The sequence below is a fragment of the Bos indicus genome, chromosome 2 (assembly GCF_029378745.1).
Source record: "Bos indicus isolate NIAB-ARS_2022 breed Sahiwal x Tharparkar chromosome 2, NIAB-ARS_B.indTharparkar_mat_pri_1.0, whole genome shotgun sequence".
NCBI classification, from domain to species: domain Eukaryota; kingdom Metazoa; phylum Chordata; class Mammalia; order Artiodactyla; family Bovidae; genus Bos; species Bos indicus.
The window spans coordinates 130,448,153-130,466,819 of NC_091761.1; the positions used below are offsets into that span (position 1 = coordinate 130,448,153).

At 58.5% G+C, this 18,667-nt stretch overlaps 1 protein-coding gene across 4 annotated transcripts in view; it reads left to right on the forward strand.

Moving 5' to 3' along the window:
- Positions 1–12,371, forward strand: part of WNT4 (Wnt family member 4) — a 29,260-nt gene extending 16,889 nt beyond the window's left edge. For 2 of the 4 annotated variants that reach the window (XM_070777111.1, XM_070777092.1), the window contains exons 3-5: positions 8,393–8,524; positions 8,643–8,785; positions 9,415–12,371. In XM_070777111.1, the coding sequence (XP_070633212.1) occupies positions 8,393–8,524; positions 8,643–8,785; positions 9,415–9,882 (743 nt within the window). In that variant the 3' untranslated portion in view covers positions 9,883–12,371. The remainder of the gene's footprint in view (positions 1–8,392; positions 8,525–8,642; positions 8,786–9,414) is intronic. The other 2 variants (XM_070777106.1, XM_070777098.1) reach the window with 2 other exon arrangements.
- Positions 12,372–18,667: the final 6,296 nt, after the last annotated feature.

Genomic DNA, 18,667 nt, shown 5'->3' on the forward strand with positions numbered 1-18,667 from the left:
CTGTCCTCCAGGGCGCGCTGTGAACCAGCTTCCTCTTCTACTACTTCCTGAGCGTGAAACTGACACTCCAGGCCACCGACTGTCCACGGGCCCCGTGATGTGCCCGGGCAGCAGGAGGGCGATCCTGGGCCAACCTTTGTCTTGGCACCTGTGATCCTGGAAGGCTGGGGCTGCCGGGCTTGTGGCAAACCATTTAGATGTTGTTGGAAACCGACTGCGATAGAAATTTGGAAGCCTTTCTCCCCAGAGCTGGCAGTGGCCAAAGAAGGCACGATCGTGCTTGGCCCAGCTAAAAGTTGCTGCTTCGTGGAAGCAGCAGAGCCCCAGGGTGCAGCTGGGGAGCCGAGGCCCTCCCGGGACCAGGGTGTCTGTCTGTCTGCTGAGGCCCAGATCCTAGGCTCAGCAGCAGACCCTGGGCCTGCGAGGCCCCTGGCACACAACAGGTGTTCTGGGTTTCGGGTGGGTTGGTGAATAGATGGGCAGGGTCTCACACGCCAGGCGCTCTCATACCCCCGTGCCTTGCACGTGCTGTTTCCTCCACCCAGGCACCCAGCCCTCCTTCTCCGCCAGTCTTTCTCTTTCCCCCTCCTCCAGTCTTCTCAGCTCCTGCAGGCAGGGGGCTTGCTTTGTTCCTCGGGGCTCCAGAGCTCTTTGTTCATGCTGGGGTTTTTTTCCCCCTTTTTTGGTAATTGTTTTTTTATATAATTTCGAACTTAGAGAAAATTTGCAACAATAGTACAAGGAATTCTCATACGCTCTTCTTTTTTTTTAACGACTTTTTTCTGACATGGGCCATTTTTTAAGTCTTCATTGAATTTGTTACCATATTGCTTCTCTTTTGGATCTTGGGCTGCCCTGAGGCATGTGGGATCTTAGCTCTCCAATCAAGGATCGAACCCACAACCCTTGAGTCTTAATCACTGGACCACGAGGGAAGCCCCACCATGTACTCTTTATAAAAAGGTTTCTACGTGATGGGTTTATTCAGTCAGCTTTCATCTTCCTATTTTTTTTAAACTGAGAAATAATTGACATGCATTATGTTAGTTTCAGGGTATAATATAATGATTCAATAACGTGTATATATTATAAAGTGATCACTACAGAAAGTCTAGTTAACATCCATCACTACACAGATGTAGACATTTTCTTCTTGTGGTGAGAACCTCTAAGATCTCCTTTCTTATCCACCTTTAAACGTGAAGTACAGCATTACTATCTATAGTCACCACACTGGACATCACGTCCTCACGACGCATTTATTGTTTTAACTAGAAGTTGGTACTTTTGGACCCCCTTCACCCATTTTGCCCACCTCCACCCCTGCTTCTGCCTCTGCACCACCAATTTTTTCTCTGAATGTATGAGTTCTATTTTTCCTATGAAGAATTGCCATAGGCTCTTTACCTAGATTCACCAGCTATTTACATTTTAACCCACTTGACTCATCAATTTCTCTCTCACTCTCTCACTCCCTTAATACACACACACGCACGCACACACACACACACTCTTGTCTCAACCTCGTGTGCCCACATGGCTCTCAGTACACCTTTCACACTGACCTGTGCTGGCCTTCTCCCCCACCCCACCCCCACCCCCATCCCTAAACCGTGAACTCTTTCAAGGCAAGACAGATGTCTCATTTACCGGCTTCCCAGCACACGGCCGAGCCTGGCATGGAGGATACAGTCGATGGATGCCATCCAATGGCAGAGAGCAAGTCAGGGCACAGACTCAAGGGGCAGAGGAGGGGAGGCGCGGATTGGTGCAGCCTGAGGCCGGTGAGGGACCCTGCTGAGAAGTGCTTTCCTCGCCTGTGTCTGTGCCAGGAACCAGGGAGGGGGCCCAGCCCTCCCAAGCAAGCTCAGGGAGACGCCGAGACTCCGACCAGGTTTGGCTGGAACCTGCTCGGGACTAAAAGTCCAGGTGACTCGGTCAAGCGTCCAGTCTCCTTGGGGCTGAGTCAGGGCGGGCACTCACCAGGCAGCCACACCAGAGCATCACACCAGGCAGCCATACCAGGTCATCATACCGGGCCATCACACCGGGCAGCCACACCAGGCCATCACACCAGGGCAGCCACACCAGGCCATCACACCAGGCCATCACACCGGGCCATCACACCGGACAGCCACACCAGGCCATCACACCAGGCCATCACACCAGGCCATCACACCGGGCAGCCACACCACAGCATCACACCAGGCAGCCATACCAGGTCATCACACCGGGCCATCACACTGGGCAGCCACACCAGGCCATCACACCAGGCCATCACACCGGGCAGCCACACCAGGCCATCACACCGGGCAGCCACACCAGGGCATTACACCGGGCAGCCACACCAGGCCAGGGCCATCATGTTTTGGAGGAGTCTGAGCTCTTCCCACCCGTCCATCTCATCACTGTTGCATTTTCCGTTTTCTTCCCTAGTAAAATGCCCCCTGGGAAAGCCTTACTCTATCCCCACTGAACAAGAGAAGGGACTCGTCCCTCCCAGGGTGGCTGAGACGCTGAGGAAAGAGTGTGGGCGGTGTGGCCTTGGGGAGGGACGGCCCTCCGAGCCTCGGCGTCCTCACCTGCCAGTGGGCCCCTCCCCTGCGCTCACTCGTAGGGCGTCACCATCTAGGGTGGACCTCTGCCCCAGAAAAGCCACCCGTCGTCATCAGATGCTGAGATTTGGGGCAGCAACTGGCCTGGGCAGGCCTCTCTCGCAGCTCCCAGGCTTTGGGGTCAGGGGGCTTGGCCGGTTCCCAGATTCATGAGCTGCCTGGCTGGGGTCATGACCTCAGACCTGGAAAGGTAATAGGTCACAGATCCCTCCAAGAGCCAGGCCATTCTTGGAGGAGAAAAGAGCCCCATTTGTGGAGGGCACTGCCTTACATCCAACCACCCTCACGACAACTGCAAGCATGTAGTATTATTCCCACGTCATAGCTGAGAAAAGTGGTGCAGCAGGCAGAGGGTGTAACCCACCCAGAACCAGACCTGATGCAGGCAGCAGACCCTGGGCAAAGTCCATCCCCTGTCCAAGCTTCAGCGGCATATCCCTTGGAAAGGCAGCTAGGGGGCAATCCTTGCCCCCCCGTCAGGATTCAGAGATGATGTCTCCAAATGCCTGAATGACTCCCAGGGGCAGGGACGGCTCTCTTACCGCCAGCGCTGCCCGAGGCAGCGTGGCTCTAATCCTGCACCCCCTCCACCCCCGGGCAGTGGACCCCCTCTGCTCCTGGCCTACAGAGGCAAGACAGATGGTGACCCATGAAGACAGTGTGTAAGTCAGGGCCAAGCCATGTGCTCTGGGCTGAGACTATGCCAGAAGTTTGGTGAAGTTGGCAGGCGGTGGGGGGCAGCAGGAATGGGGCAGGCAGAAGTTCTTGGCGGGGCAGGCACTCGGGGCCAGATGTGGGATGGCCTCTGTGCGGTCTGGTCACTGCTGGATCCCTGCGCCTGGGGCAGCATCTGCGCATGTAACTGATAAACATTTGTGGAAGGAATGACGAATGACCAGGGCTTGAGCAGGGAAGGAAAGGCCGTGCGGTCCGGTGAAAGTTCAGGGTTACCCTGAACAGGATGGGCGGGGGTCTCCGAGCGGGGCTAGCCCGAGCAGGATGCGGAAAGGTGGGGAAGACGCCAACTCCTTGGCTCCCGGCTCCTTCCTCTGTGGAGGATGCTGGGGACCCCCCTGCCTCTTCACACCCTGCTCTGTGAGCTCCACCGCACCCCGGTCCCGAGAGAGCAGACTCCCTGAGCTCTGAGGCCCTGTCAGGCCCTGGCTGCTACCTGGACAGGACAGGTGATAAGTCACAGCCAAGTGAAGATTCAGCCCAGGCTCTCTTTCTAGTCCCCGAGTTCGAACATCAGGGCATCTTTTTTTTTTTTTTTTTTAAATATTTATTTGGCTGTGCTGGGTCTTAGCTGCATCATGTGGGATCTAGTTCCCTGACCAGGGGTCAAACCCATGTTCCCTGCATGGGGAGCTCAGAGTCTTAGCCATGGAACCACCAGGGCAGTCCCGGTGCCGCTTCCTGGCGGCAGCATCAGGCTGGAGGTGGGAGCAGACGCTTCTCTGGGCTGCGACTCACTGACACCTGTGCTCTCACCTCTCCTCGGTGTTGACATCACGTTGGACCAGAGAAGGGGACCTCTCGAGACAGCATTTGGTGCCATCAGATAAGTCACAGGAGGCCTAGGGAGGGGGCACCCCGGAGACACTCCACATTCGGGGTTCCTTGAGGACAGGTTCCTCTGCACCTCCCTGGCGCTGGCACAGGGCCTGGCTCACAGCAGGTAACTGTCTGGTGAAGGAGGAGGTGCCTCCACCCTAAGGAAGCTTTTGGCCCAATGGCCAATATGCGGACAAGCGGCCCTCAGGGTGTGACTGCCCTCCCAATATTTGTTAGGGAATGAATAAAACGGCATTACTTTCACCCAGCAGAAACATTCACGGTAGTTATTGTCTCAAGCTCCTACTCTGGGCCAGTGACTAAGCATTTCCTGTGTTTGACGTCAGTAGATTTCCAGACCCACCTGAAGAGGTCAGGACGATGTCAGCCCTGCTCTTTGGACACGAAAACCAAAATCTCACATCTCACATCTAGGAAGTGACCAAGCCGGGATGAGACTTCAGGCCTGCCTGGCTGAGCATCCATGCTCCTCCCGATAACCCCTTTCCATTTCCAGGGAGCTGGGAAAGGCCTGTCACTGCCAGCTCTGTCCTGGGAGGAGGTGAGGGATAGCATGGCCCCTGGAGCTTCCCGTCTGGCTGCAGACAAGCCACACAAGACGCTTAGAAGACGAAACAGAGTGGACAGCCAGCCAGCGAGGGCACCCAGGGTCCCGGGAATCCGTGATGGTGGGTGGGAGGAAGTGTCAGGGCCTGGCCTCCCGGGGCAGCATTATCTTCCCCACGTTAGAACTGGAAAAGGGCACGACACGGCTTTGTCCAGCTCCAGCGCCTTCACTCCTTCCCTGTCCCACATTGTGCTGTAAATCCAAAGAGGCCTCCTGGAGGAGGTTTCAAGGAAAACAAACAAACAAACAGCTTTTGCCAACAAGATAGCAAAGGAAATTGGACAGGCAGGCGAGGGGCAGGGGTGGGGAGAAACCAAGGTCAGGACTCTCTCAGAGGCCAGGCTGTCCTGCCCCTCCTCCCAGGACTCCCGCTGGGCCCGCTTTGGAAACGTGAGTTATGCTCGGAATGCCAGTGCCACCAGGACACCTGCCTGGTGCCCCGGGGCATCCCCGTGCCCTCGGTCTCCTTTCCAGCCCAACTCAGCCTCTCTTCCAAACCCTCCCTCCTGCTCAAACGCCCTTCCTTCCAACATCTGGGGAAACAGTGCGTGTGATGTGCTCGGGACAGCACAGGCCCCGGTTCCTGCTTGTCCACTGGCTGAGGGACCCCAGACAGCCACCCAGCCTCACTTTTCCCTCCAGGGGCAGAGCTGGAGAGAGCTGGGTGGCTCAGGTCATCATGAGCACAGGGACAGGCCCTGGCATGTGGGAGGCCCTCAGAAAGGGTAGTTATCCCTGGATCCCGAGGACAACTCTGAACTTCCCAGCTGCAGGCAGCCTTCGCACCTTGGAAAAGAGGGCAGTGAGGTGGGACCCAGAGGACGCTCAGGATTTAGACCCTTGGAGCCAGGGAAGGAGGTACAGGAAAGAGCAGGAAGGGGCTGGATGTGGAATGGAGCAAACCGCGCTATGGAAACGGCAGGAGCTGCGAGCAGCTGCTAGCACTCTCGAGAGCTCTGCCTTCCCCTCGCTGGAGGACAAAGCCAGGACTGTCCTCCCCTTGCAGCTGGCACGCGCTAACCCTCAGACCAGGGAGCAGTTATCTACCAGGCTGCTGGGGAACTCCCCTCCACAGCCCTCACCGCTGCACCGCAGTCCTTTTTCTGGGTCTCAGCGGTCTCTGCCCGGTGTCCCACTGGTGAGCAAGGCTCCAGCCAGGACACAGGGGAGAAGCTGGGAGGAGCCACAGCGCTGGAGTCAAGGGACGGGGACTCAGGACTTCTCAGAAAAGGCGGCCGCCGCTGCCATCAGCTCTCAGGACACAGGGGCTTGGTCACATTCTCCAGGCCTGGGGGCGGGGGCGGGGTGGGGTACTCCTGTGCTGAGCACTGCTCACCATCCCCCCAGAAAGAACCCATAAAAGGAACTGGACAGGTCCCACAGCTCAGGGCTTCGTACACGGAGGTGAGAAGAGATGGGCTGCTTATTCCTGGGGACTCTGGGCCCCAGGGGGCAGGACCATGTCAAGGTTGAAATGCTGGAGCCAGGCTGACCGAGTCTGAATTCTGCCTCCCCTGCTTCCTGGCTGGGTGTCCTTGGGCCAGTCGCTTCACCCTTCGGTGCCTCAGTTACCTCATCTGTAAAATGGGGAGTAAAAGTCTCTACTTCATAGGGATGTTGTGTTCAGACACTGCACGCACAGACTGAGCTCTCTCTAAGCTTCAGCTCACGCTATTATCTTCATTCCAGAACCTCTTCATTCCACCCAGGCAGAGAGAACCATAGTGCCCTTGCTCCCGAGGCCAGAACAAGGGGGCCTGAAGTTCTGGCAGACGGGTGTTGGTTGGGGATGAGGCGGGGGTCTCCCTGAGCACCTCACGGGGCGCCCTGCACCCAAGGCGACTAGCACACAGGGGAGGAGGTAGGCCCAGAGCTTGGGGCGGGCTGGGGGCTGCCTGAGGGCCCAGAGAAGTGGAGGAGCCAGGACCGTGCCTGGCCAGGAGCTGGGGCCACCCTGCCAGTCCCTTCTACCCTATCTCCTGTCGTCCCTTCCCCCTTGGTCTTTGGGGCAAAGATTTGTGCTGGTTCAGGCCTGGAAATACCAGAAATACCAGAAACTAAAGTCGTCTCTCTTTGGGCGGCCACAGCACAAAACCAACCAACATGATCCTGCTATTAACCTCGATTAACTTGGAGAGGATTCCGTCTCAGGCTGTCAAGGCCCCCGTGGCTCTGGCCAAGCCCCCTCATGCCGGCCCAGAGTGGCCAGACCACGGTAAAGGACAGGCCATGGGGAGTGGGCGGCGGGCAGGATCCCTCACTCGAGGGCCGGACTGAGAACAGGGCGTCTTGAGCCACGGGGGCCAGGGCTGCCCCTCACCCCTGCCCACAGACGCGGGCACACAGGAGGTGATTGTTTCCGCCTGACCACGGCGACTGCTCCCGGGGCAGCCGGGAGCACAGGCCTGGGTGTCGCAGAGGTAATTGCCAACCGCGAGGCCAAAGCCTGCCCCCTCCACTCCTGCGGACACGGACACTCCAGCAAGAGACAGAGGGACAGTCACGGGCACACAGAGGCCCTCACAGGGCCCAGGAGAGGTGCAGGGCCTGTCCAGTCACACACCCAGCCAGCCGTGCACACACGCACCACACACACAGACACACACACACACACACAAATACACCCCCCTCCCACCACCCACACCCCCAGAAAGAGCCTACACAGCAGCTACACCCCCTGAGGCACAGTTCCTAGGAGGATAAAAACACCCATTCAGGCGAGAGACCAGGCAGACACCAAAATAGAACCACCAAGAAGTCAGGGGGCGGAAGGGAAGAGATGGGGAGCAGAGGCGTACTGACCGGGGCTTGGGTCCTGGTTCTGGCACTTCCTGACCGGCGACTGGGACCCACTTCCCCTCCCCAAACCCGCGCTGGCCGCCTGTGAGATGGTCAGCTCTCCGGAGGTAGAGGGCGCCCCCTCGCCGGCAGTGGTCCTACCCGGTAAGCGGTGGGGCCATCGCCACTGCCATTTACCCTGAAAGGTCTAAGCAACCAAGGTGGTCTCAGAAATGGGCCCAGCCTCAGCGGGAGGGGCTAGGGCAGCTTCACAGGGTGGGGGACCCCCTCGGAGACTTTAGAAGAGGCAAGAAGAGCCAGGAGGACAGGCCCTGCCTGGGACTCCTGCAGTCTCGGTACGTTAATGCACCTCTCCCTGCCTGCCTTGTCGCTCACAAAAGGACGCTAGCATCATCATCTCCCGGAGAGGCCGTGAGAGCAGGATCTGGGGGGAGCTCAGAGCACTGAAGCTGGACCGGCACCACTCAACCAGGAGCCGCGTGGCCTGGGACGAGTTGGCTCATCTCTCTGAAAATGGGGGTGACAGTTGTACTTACCTGACGGGTGTGGGGCGGACAAATGCCTGGCATGTGTGAAGACCACAGAGCAGTGCCTGGCGGGTGTCACTGTGTCCCGTCGTTGGTGTGCTGAGACTGTCAGCTCAGCATGACTCGTGGCTCCACAGAGTCGCTGCTTCGCTGTCTCTCTCCCTGGCCGCCATCGTCCAGGAGGGTACCATCTACCCCCACCCCATAAAGGAGGGTGCCGAGGGGGAGAAGCGCTGGGACCCAGCCCTGCCCACCTCTGCCTCCCACAGGGACTCGGGAGGCGGCCTTCGTGTACGCCATCTCTTCGGCAGGTGTGGCCTTTGCGGTGACGCGGGCGTGCAGCAGCGGGGAGCTGGAGAAGTGCGGCTGTGACCGGACCGTGCACGGGGTCAGCCCGCAGGGTGAGTCGGGGCGCTGGGGAGGGCATGAGTGGGTGGCCAGGGGTGCGTGGGTGGGGCGCCTGGGCCAGGCCCTCACTCACCCGTGGTCTCGGGTGCCCCCCACCCGCCGCCCACCCAGGCTTCCAGTGGTCAGGATGCTCAGATAACATCGCCTATGGGGTGGCCTTCTCCCAGTCATTCGTGGACGTCCGTGAGAGGAGCAAGGGGGCCTCGTCCAGCCGGGCCCTCATGAACCTCCACAACAACGAGGCTGGCAGGAAGGTAGCGTGGGCCCCCCTCCCCGCCGGGAAAGGGCAGGCTCGGCAATGGCCCCAGACACTCCCTGCCAGGCCCCTCCTGTGGGGTGGGGGGTGCGCCGAGAGGGCAGACCGGTGAGCAGGCCTCATGGAGCTGTGCATGGCCATCCACACGCGTATGTGCACACAGGTGTGTGTCTCCATCCCTCCGTCACACACACACCACCCACCCCTTGCTCTGCGTCCCTGCCAGGACCGTGGCCTTGACTGTGACACCGTCTGCCGTCTCAGTACCCACTCCTCAAGGGTCCTTGAGTAGAAGGTGCAACGCAGCCTGTCCTTCCCCCCACACCAGCTGTCACTGTTTCCAATGACACTGCCCTTTGAAAGGTCCCTCCTCCATCAACCCCGTGCGGCCCCGACGCCAAGGACAGTATCTTGGACTGTTCCCCACATAGCTGAGCAGCTCCTGTGGCATACAGAAGGGGCTTAAGACCGAGGAAGCTCCACCCTTTCTCCCATCCTGCAGCATCCCAACCTCGCCTGCCCCCTTCCGCGGTCCACCCCCAACCCCGGCGGCCCCTCCCCAGCTCCGCCCCCAGCCCACCCCCCGACAGCTCCTGACAGCCCCTCTCCCCTCCCGCTCCCCCGCAGGCTATCCTGACACACATGCGGGTGGAGTGCAAGTGCCACGGGGTGTCGGGCTCCTGCGAGGTAAAGACGTGCTGGCGAGCCGTGCCGCCCTTCCGCCAGGTGGGCCACGCCCTGAAGGAGAAGTTCGACGGCGCCACGGAGGTGGAGCCCCGCCGCGTGGGCTCCTCCAGGGCCCTGGTGCCGCGCAACGCGCAGTTCAAGCCGCACACGGATGAGGACCTGGTGTACCTGGAACCCAGCCCGGACTTCTGCGAGCAGGACGTGCGCAGCGGCGTGCTGGGCACGCGGGGCCGCACGTGCAACAAGACGTCCAAGGCCATTGACGGCTGCGAGCTGCTGTGCTGCGGCCGTGGCTTCCACACGGCGCAGGTGGAGCTGGCCGAGCGCTGCAGCTGCAAGTTCCACTGGTGCTGCTTTGTCAAATGCCGGCAGTGCCAGCGGCTGGTGGAGCTACACACGTGCCGGTGACCGCCGCCCGGCCCAGCACCCAGCGACCGCCTCGTGGCCCCGGGGAAGGCCGATAATTTAAACAGTCCCCCCGCCGCCAGCCACCACCGCCCCAAAAGATACTGGTTGTTATTTTTTGTTTTGGTTTGGTTTTTGGGTCCCTTGTGTTATTTATTGCCCGAAGCGGGCGGGCGGCCCCAAGGGCACCAACCCCGGGGCCACCCTGAAGCTGGGGCCTTTGTGGCTGCCACTGACCAAAGGGACTTTGCTCGCGCCTCCGGCTGTCCACATGTGGCCACTGCTGACCACTCACTTGTTATCTGTACCCGTTTTTCTACTTGCGGACTTCAGGTGGGTAACAAAGAGTGTCCCAGCCACCCGTGCCGACTGACCCTGCCGTCCAGGGAGAGGGGTGGCAAGGGAACAGTGCCGTCTTGATGGCAGCCACACCCCCATACTTACGCGGGGGCCCCTGGCAGCTTTGGCCTCATCATCTTTCAAGCCCCCTGGAAAAGGAGTGGGTAGACATACCAGGTCTCCATGGGCAGCCGGCAGTTCAATCTCTGCAGGACCCTCTAGGCAAGAGCAGCAGATAAGGCCAGGACCAGTGCAGGCTGCAGCACCCCGACCCTCAGAGAGGGCGATGCCCCCCTTCCCCCCAGTTCCCAGTCCCTCCCAGGCAGGAATGCGGCTGCAGCCTGGATCAGAGACCCCAGCTTGGCCTTCACAGTGACTCTTCACGGGGCTGCTCCTCCATGAAACTGAGAACATTAATGTCATACACGGGAAGGGCAATGTGCAAAAGCCCGCACCCAACTTCCATTTCACTCTCTCAACCACGTCTGTTGAGCAAACACTGTCCTAGGCCCTGTCCTGGGCCGTCTCACTGGATGACCGCGGCAGTCCTGGGAGGCCAACCAGACAGGGACGCACACTTGTGCTCGTTTCACAGGACACAGGGCAAAGCTCCTGGGTCTAGGACCCGTAGGTGCCGACACAGAGCAAAAAGAGCCCTCCAGCCAAGCCTCCTCCTGGGAGCCTGTTCCCAAAGTCCCAGAGACTGTAGGGCCCCCTTGGGTCGGAGCCTCAGGGACGGGACTCCAGCAGCGGGAGCCGCAGACCACAGGCCGAGCTGGAGCCCATGTGGTTCCCCAGGGAGGGCAGAGCCGGCTCAGAGGGAAGCGGGGGCCAGCAGCCAGGCCGACAAAGCGAGGTCTCAACACGGAGGCACCCCTGCCCCCAGGTACCGCAGGGCCTTAAGCAGCACCCCCAGAGCCAGCCCCACGGCCTAGGCCTGGCCCTGTGCACCCGTCAGACCATCAGGAGTCCAGCCTAGACTTCTGTGGGCAGGACTTGTACACAGCAAGCCTCGGCCTGACCCAGCTGCTTCTCAGGTGGGCTCCTGAGCCCCCGGGGACCTCACTCCCAGCCCGCTCTCCAAGCTGCTCCAACATTGAGGCTTTCTGCTCCTGGTTTGAGGTCTTGAGGTTCGGGATTCCCCGTTGCAGGTTCTCAGACTCCCAGCTGTTGGCTCCAAGGTTCAGTATCTGAATTCAAAGCCCCAGATCCACAACACAGGCTCTGGCCTGTTAGACTCGCTTCTCCGGGCCTTGAGGTTTGTGCCTCCTGGTGTTGGCTCCCTCACGAAGACAGGGTCAACACCCTTGGCCCCTAGCCAAGCTCTCCGCTCAGTGTCCATCCGAGAAGAAGGCCAAAACCAAGTGAGATGCTAGACCCACATTCAAACGTAGAGATAATCTTGGGGCAGGCAGGCTCTGATGTGGATGAAAGCTGAGCCGATTTGAGTATCCCCACGGTTAGCTGCCCAGCTGGGCTCACTGCTCCTCTGGCGGGCTCTGTTCAGCTGTCTGCTCAGCGCCAGGGAAAAACACTATCCCTCACTGGCATGGGCCAGACCCACACAAAGGAAGCGGTGGAGACCCCTCCCCCACCCCAGGTCCTGTCCCCAGAGGCAGGGGAATAGTCGATTCCGGCTGGATGCTGGTATGATGGGCACTGCCCCAGGGAGAAGTCAGAGGGTCTGCTTCACCTTTCCACCTACCAGGGGGTTCCTCAAAGCTGATCCTCCTGTGGCTCTGGAAGGGTGTCGCCTCAGTGAAGCAGACGAGATTCTAGCAACTTCTGCCCAGCCCTACCACTGCTGCCACCAGCACCTCAAAGGGCTCCATGGCTGCAGGAAAACGGAGCTTCCTTGGACACATCCAGCTCCAAATTGTCCAAATAAAGAGGAACCAGCAGAGGACTGACACAGTCACCCACTCTGGAAGCTGGCCAGAGGGCCCAAGCCCTGCCCGAAGCCCCCCCCACTAGTCTGATCACAAGGCAAGGTGTCCTCTGAGGCCTCGGGCTGGACTAGTCCCAGCTCTGGATGCTGCTACCCGCTGCTGCCCCACCCCATGCCCCAACTTTTATACTAGGCTCCTTGCCTTTGTGACATCCTCATGAAATAGTCTGGTGCACGATAAAATGATTATTTCTTTATCTTGCAATTGTGGCAGTGACTTTTTTTTTTTTTGTAGAAGAGGGAGCAGAGAGACTTGGGGAAGGACGTGGGAAAAGCAGATACACAGTAGCCAATTCTAGATATGGGGACCCTCTTTGCTCCCTCTCCTGGGTAAGTGGTTGGATGGCTCTAAGGACCTACCTGCCTGCTATCTGGAATTCACCTTTAACACCCAGAGGCTGTATCTGCATTTCACTGAGCCACTCTCAACTGTTCAAACCTTGGCCTGATCCAAGGTCTCAGAACCCTTCTTGGGCACTGATGTGAAAAGGAGGGACAGATACGAGGGTCAGAGGAGGGTTTGGTGAAGTGGTGGGGATTGAGGAGGTGGGGGACAAATGGAAAAGAAGTTAGCTCCCGCCTAAGGACACAAGTATTCAAGGCCTGTGGCTAAAAGTAAATTCCAAGATTGGAGCCCAGTCAGGATGAGGAGTCTGGACGGAAAACCCCACAGAACTCTGTCACAGCTGTGGGCGAGGCCCCAGGCGGCCTCTCAGGAACCCACGTCCAGTGGATGAAATCCTCATCCTTACCAAGGGGGCCATGGTCCTCCACCCCCATCCCCACCCTGGTGTGGATTTGTGCAGCGAATCCACACCAGCCTGGAGAACAGTGAGGCCACGATGTGCTTGGCTTTCCAAAACTTCAGTGGGTATAAGAGGGCCGAAGCAAAGTGCTTTCAGGATAGCAGGGCTACACACAAACTGGTGAAGGACTGGGGGAAGGGACTGGGTCCAGAACAGGACACATGCTCACATCAGGGTCAAGTCCTTGGTGATAGAGGGTCCAAGATGGTGGAGCAAAGCAGTGGAGATGTCCCTGCCCAAGCACTCTCTAGAAGCGGGAAAAGGACCCAGGCTTTGCCATCCAAGTGACCTGGGTTGGAATCCCAGCACTGCCACTTTTTCACTACATGGAGCCTTGAGCAACGCACTGCCCCTCTCTGGAACTCATTTCCTTTGTTTGTGATATGGGGCTGTTCCCCCTGCCCCAGCTTCATTCATCATATAGGACGAAATAATGATAGAATCTATTTCTTGGGGATGTCAAATAAACCATGTAAAGTTCAACAAATGGCAGTGACTACTATAAATATTACTCCCTTTTCAGGAATGCCATGGGCAGTTAAGGTAGCTCTGAGACTGACGGGGTCAGACAGAGGATGAGCCGAGGAGGAGCGCAGACTGTGGATCAGGCCAAGCACTGAAGGCAGGTGTCCCAGGGTCCTGGTCCTGCTTCAGCCCTGCCCCTCAGAGCTCAGATGCCGGCGGCCGGCTCAGGTTGGAGATTCCCAGGCAGGAAAGCGGGATCGAGACAGCCTGGAGCAGTCAAGCAGTGGTAAAACTGCCCCTGGGCCCCAGGAGAAGAGGCTAGATCGAGGTCCCAACAAGGGTGAGAAGCGGGACTAGAACAGGGAGGACGGTGAAGGAGGGCAGTCAGGAGTGGAGGGGAGCATGTCGGAGCTGCAGGAAGCTTAGGCAGTGGGGCCCAGCAGCTCCGCCTCTGAGGATGGAAGGTTTCCAGGAATCCTAGGCCCGGTCAGCTCACAGAGGCCATGTCCAGATCCATCCTTGACGATGTCCTCAGACTCAGGCCTGAAGCGTTCTGGAAAGCTTGTGATTAAAGCAGACTTCCTTCTCAGCTCTTTCTGGACGGCCAGTGGCCCAAGGAAGTCTTGGGGAGACCAGAGGCAGGGTTTAAGAGCCATAGAACACAGGAAAATGAAGAGAAGGAAGTATACAGTTCTGAGCAACTGAGAGGAGCCGAGAAAGGCTGAGTGAGGAAAAGGCAGAGGGTAGGAGGGCAGACACAGTAACAGAAGACACCAGGAGAGAGGAAGGTGCTGAGGGACCAGAAGGCATCTCGGCAGAGGACTCCAGCAGCTTCCTAGTAAGACGAGAAAATGCTGAGCTTCAGGAGAAGGCGTCTGACTCAAGAAGGTCTATGGGATGTGGGGGAGGGGGGCAGGGTGGCCTGGCCTGGCCCAGGCGATGACTTCATAGGCATCTCCCCCCATCCCTTCCTGAGCCGCCAGCCCTGCTGACCCCCTGCCCGCCTCTCAAGGGTCCAGGCCAAGCAGGCGCTGACAGGGGAGAGAAGGGGGCCCTTCTGGGCCAGGCCCCCAGGCCTGGCATCATGCCTGCTGGGGAGGAGGGGCCTGGAGGCCCAGCCCTTGTCAGCATCCCGGCCGGCACTTCGGAGGCAATTAGCAGCCCAGCTGAGCTAATCCCCCGCCTGGCGAGGCCAACACAAACAGGCCCAGGCCGGGTGCACACTCGCCTCCCTGTTTGCTGAGGGGCCCGGTGGTCCGCCAAGAACAACACCAATAACCCGGGGCCTTCTCTAGGTTAAGAGGAGGACCGGGGCTTGCTGAAGAGCTGACAGTGCCCGACAGAGCATACTCTGGCCAGGTGCCCCAGCTGCCCCAGAAAGGCAGCCACTGTTCCCAAGCCTTGGGCCAGCCAGGAAGAGGAAGCTGGACACAAGGAGCCATATACTCTGATTCGGTGCCCACCCCCACTCCCACCCATGCCACCTGTGAGGGAGGAGGGCCAACTCTGCCAGCCCAACAACCGAGGCCAGCAGGGGCTGAGCCCTCTGGTCGGGATGCAGGGATTACAGGCTCCGCGATGGACATGGGAGACCAGAGACAATTCACACCTGGACCCTGCCCTCAGGGGACTCCCAGTCTAGTGAGAGAACCGACTGCATGTGACCTTAGAGCAGGGCCAGCCTCCAGCCCCATCGGCCACTCCCCCAGCCTAGCAAGGCCATGGCAAAACCCCACAACTGAAAAGGCAAATGGGGACCCAGAAGAAGCCACCTGAGGCCCAGAGATTGATAGATGGGGAGATGGCGCCAAGAGAGGCAGGAGGGATCCAGACCAAGCTTTGGCACAGACTGGTCCTGGTTCAAGCCAGCAGCCACTGGGTGAGCCCGGAGACAAGGCCCTACTCCTGCAGCCTTGCTTCTTTCCAGCCCAGCTCCACCTTCACCAGCCTGCGGCCTGGGAGCGTCTCCTCTCTGAGCTAACCCCTCTATCCTCAGTTTGGTTCTGCATCCCCCAGGTACCCAGGGACTTTGTAGCATCAGGAAAGCACAGCCTCCTCGGAGCTTGGGGAGTGACATGGCCTGGCCAGGCCCCTTGGGACGCTCTGCGTATCACCAATACCCCACACGATCGCCACCGACTGAACACTGCCTGGCTGCAGTCAGGCCCCACTAATACAGCCTACCAGCGCTCCCATGTGTCACGGTCACAAGCGAATAACGCAACAGAATACCTCCTGTCGGATAAACCAGCTGGGAGGCAAGTGCAGGATTTATCCCCACTTTACAAACAAGGTCACTGAGGCCCACAGAAGGGAAGACGTGCCCACAGCCAGAGACCAGACCTCCAGGCTCCCAGGCAGGATATACTGTGTCACCGGGCACCCCTCCGGTTCCACCCGCAAGCCTCTTCATCTTTCCTCATCCCCATTGCTGGCCTAGACCCACCTTTGGTGCTTTCTGTGCCAATGAGCCTCAGTCTTGGGCCGACCCTTCCCCACAAAACAGCACTATCTGTCTCTAGCTAGGCTCAGCTCAACTCTGCCCCTCTGCCGGGAAGCTACACTTTGCTCTGTAGACAGCTTTCTCTGGGGCAGAGAATGAGGAAGGTGTCACTCTGAGAACAGAATGGTGTCACTCTGCTAGGGCTGACAAAGCCACGGCTGGAAACAGCAGCCTGGCCCACTACCCCCTGCCCTGGCTAGCATGGCTGAAGACTTTAGGCCTGGCTCCAAGCCTGCCAGAGAGCCTGTCAGCATCCTGCCCACCACAAACAGCGCTGAACTCAATGGGTTGCTCCAACACCTGGCTCTAGAGCTTCTATCTGGACCAAGGTATAGATGAGTCCTTTTCCCCTTTTCAGCCAAAAAGGGAGGTATTTTTCAGGAAGATCTTTTACTAGGAAACGGAAGGAAAATAAACAGATTACAAGTACACAGAAACAAGCAGATTCCTAGACAGGACTTTAACCAGCACTGAACCAGAGTCCTGTGGATGCTGCTTCTCCCTTCTGGTCTCGTGAGGCCTCCTTCTAGACCCCGGGACATGGAGCTCTCATTCCAGCTCCACAGCTGGCTGCCTGTGGCATCTGAAGCAGGTTAGTCACCTCTCTGTCTCACCTGTAGCAGAGAGCAAGACTCATGGCTAACTCCAAAGCCTCTTTCCTGTACAGCCTCCCCCCCCGTGCCCCCACCACCGTGGCCCTCGGGAAGCAGTGAGTGGGGAAGTGCTTTGTGGATTGGGAAGGGCAACAAAGGATGCTGAGGGTCTTCCTCGGCCAGCACCCTGGCTGTTTCTTCAAGAATGAGGAAGGGCGTTTGCTGGGGTGCAGGGGATGGCACTGTGGGTTCCCGGTGCCATCAGGTTCGGACGACACAAGAATCCCCTGGGTGTCTCCTCATCCCTCCTCCTCCCACCTTTCAGCACCTCCTGCAGCCCGGGCCTCCTCCTCTTCCTTCTTGGGACTGCGGCTGGAGCCACCTGGGAAGTTTCAGGAATAGCTGATGGCTGTAACAGCCAGGACAGGGTGCGCTGCTGCACCTCTGATTCATCACAGAACTGGACGGGGTCCAGAGAAGTGACCAGGAGGACGCAGGGCTGCTGCGATGAACTGAGGCTGCTTCAGTCCAGGAGGCGGGGGGCAGAGCACTCATTCGACTCAGAAGGGGGTAAGTAAGGGTGACTTCAGAATCATGCTTCGAGAGAACAGGTACCGCGCGGTGGACAGGGCCTGAGCTGGAGCCGCACGGGCCTGGGACTGATCATCTTCAAGCCCTCTCGCTAGCTGGCCGGCCTCAGAGACGCTAGCCCCAGAATCTCAGCTTCCCCATCGGTGCCGTCTCAGAGCCTACTGAACTGGACCGTGATGGAGGTTGGGGTCCAGTGAGTGAGCTCTGTGCCACACTCCCTTCAGTGTGACCTGGGATGCTTGTTCTCCCCTTCCCATCTGGCCAGGTACCAAAGCCACCCCCCACCCCCGCCATACACACACACACACTCAGCCCTCTCTCAGCACCAGGGGAAGCTCAGTACAGAACATGATTCCTGGGCTCCAGGCTGCTCAGGCACCTGTCTGCAAGCCTGACAGGCTTCACCTGATAGCAGGAGCCCAGCATGGCGAGGGGAAAGGCAGGTGACTCCCCTCCAACTTGCCCTCAAGGGTAAGAGCTCTGTCCAGTTCACCCAGGAGAGGGCTCAGATCATTAGCAAGAAAGGGGTTCCCAACCTTTAACCTATGCCCCCTGCCTTTGAGCAACAAAACACCCTTGCTTTGTTAGTTCTATCTGACATTTCAAAATAAATCTTGTGACTTAAATAAGCACTTCACATTACATACACCACTTGTCCCCTGGCTATTCTAATACTTCCTCTCCAGGGAAGTCTAATGGTCAAAAGCTCTGGAGTCAAATAAATCCCAGCTCCACCGTGTCCCAGCTGTGTCCCTGGCGTAAGTCGTTTCACCTGCTTCCTCAGGGATCCACTGAGCCGCTGTGAAGGTAAAGCACGTAGGCACTTAGTATGTTGCCTGCCACACAACACAGCGGGTGCTCAGCCAGGAGCCATCACGACTGCTGCTAACAGCAGAGAATGCTCGCCAGGCGGAGACTCGCTGGGCGGGGTGCATCAGGGTGCACACCCCAGACTGCAGCTGGCAGGGGACACGCTGCAGTAGAGAACGGGTGGGTGCCCCTTGTGCAGATCCACTGTGTCACACACGCTGTTGCTTCTAATGCTCACATTCTCCCCCTCAGACTGTGAGCTCCTGATTCAGGCAGAGATCTGGATCTTCTATTTTATGTGGCATGGGGCAGGAGGGTTTCAGAAAGCACTGAATAAATGTCAAGTGACCCGAGGCATGCATTCTAGAAGAAAATGCAACGCAGACATCTGCCAAGCCCTAGACGGCCGCACAGTGGGCTGCTGGCCTGATAAAGGACAGCAGAGCAGTGGGTTCGAACCCTTGGAAGCTCTGAAAAGCTACAGATTTATGGCTGTTCCTCTCGGTTCCTTCTCCAGCACAAAGGAGTTAAGAGAGTAGATTAAAGCATCTCCATCCACCAGTACCCAGGACTGCAGGAGCCCATTCCCCTTTCAGGGCCCCCAAGAAAAGCCCCGGCCTGGCCCTCCAAGCCCTGGTTCTTGCACAAGGCCTCCCAAAGGGCCAACCCACGTGGCTTTGTTATAAATGATGCCCTGACGGCCATCTGACCCACTGTCTCCTGGTCTCCTCAT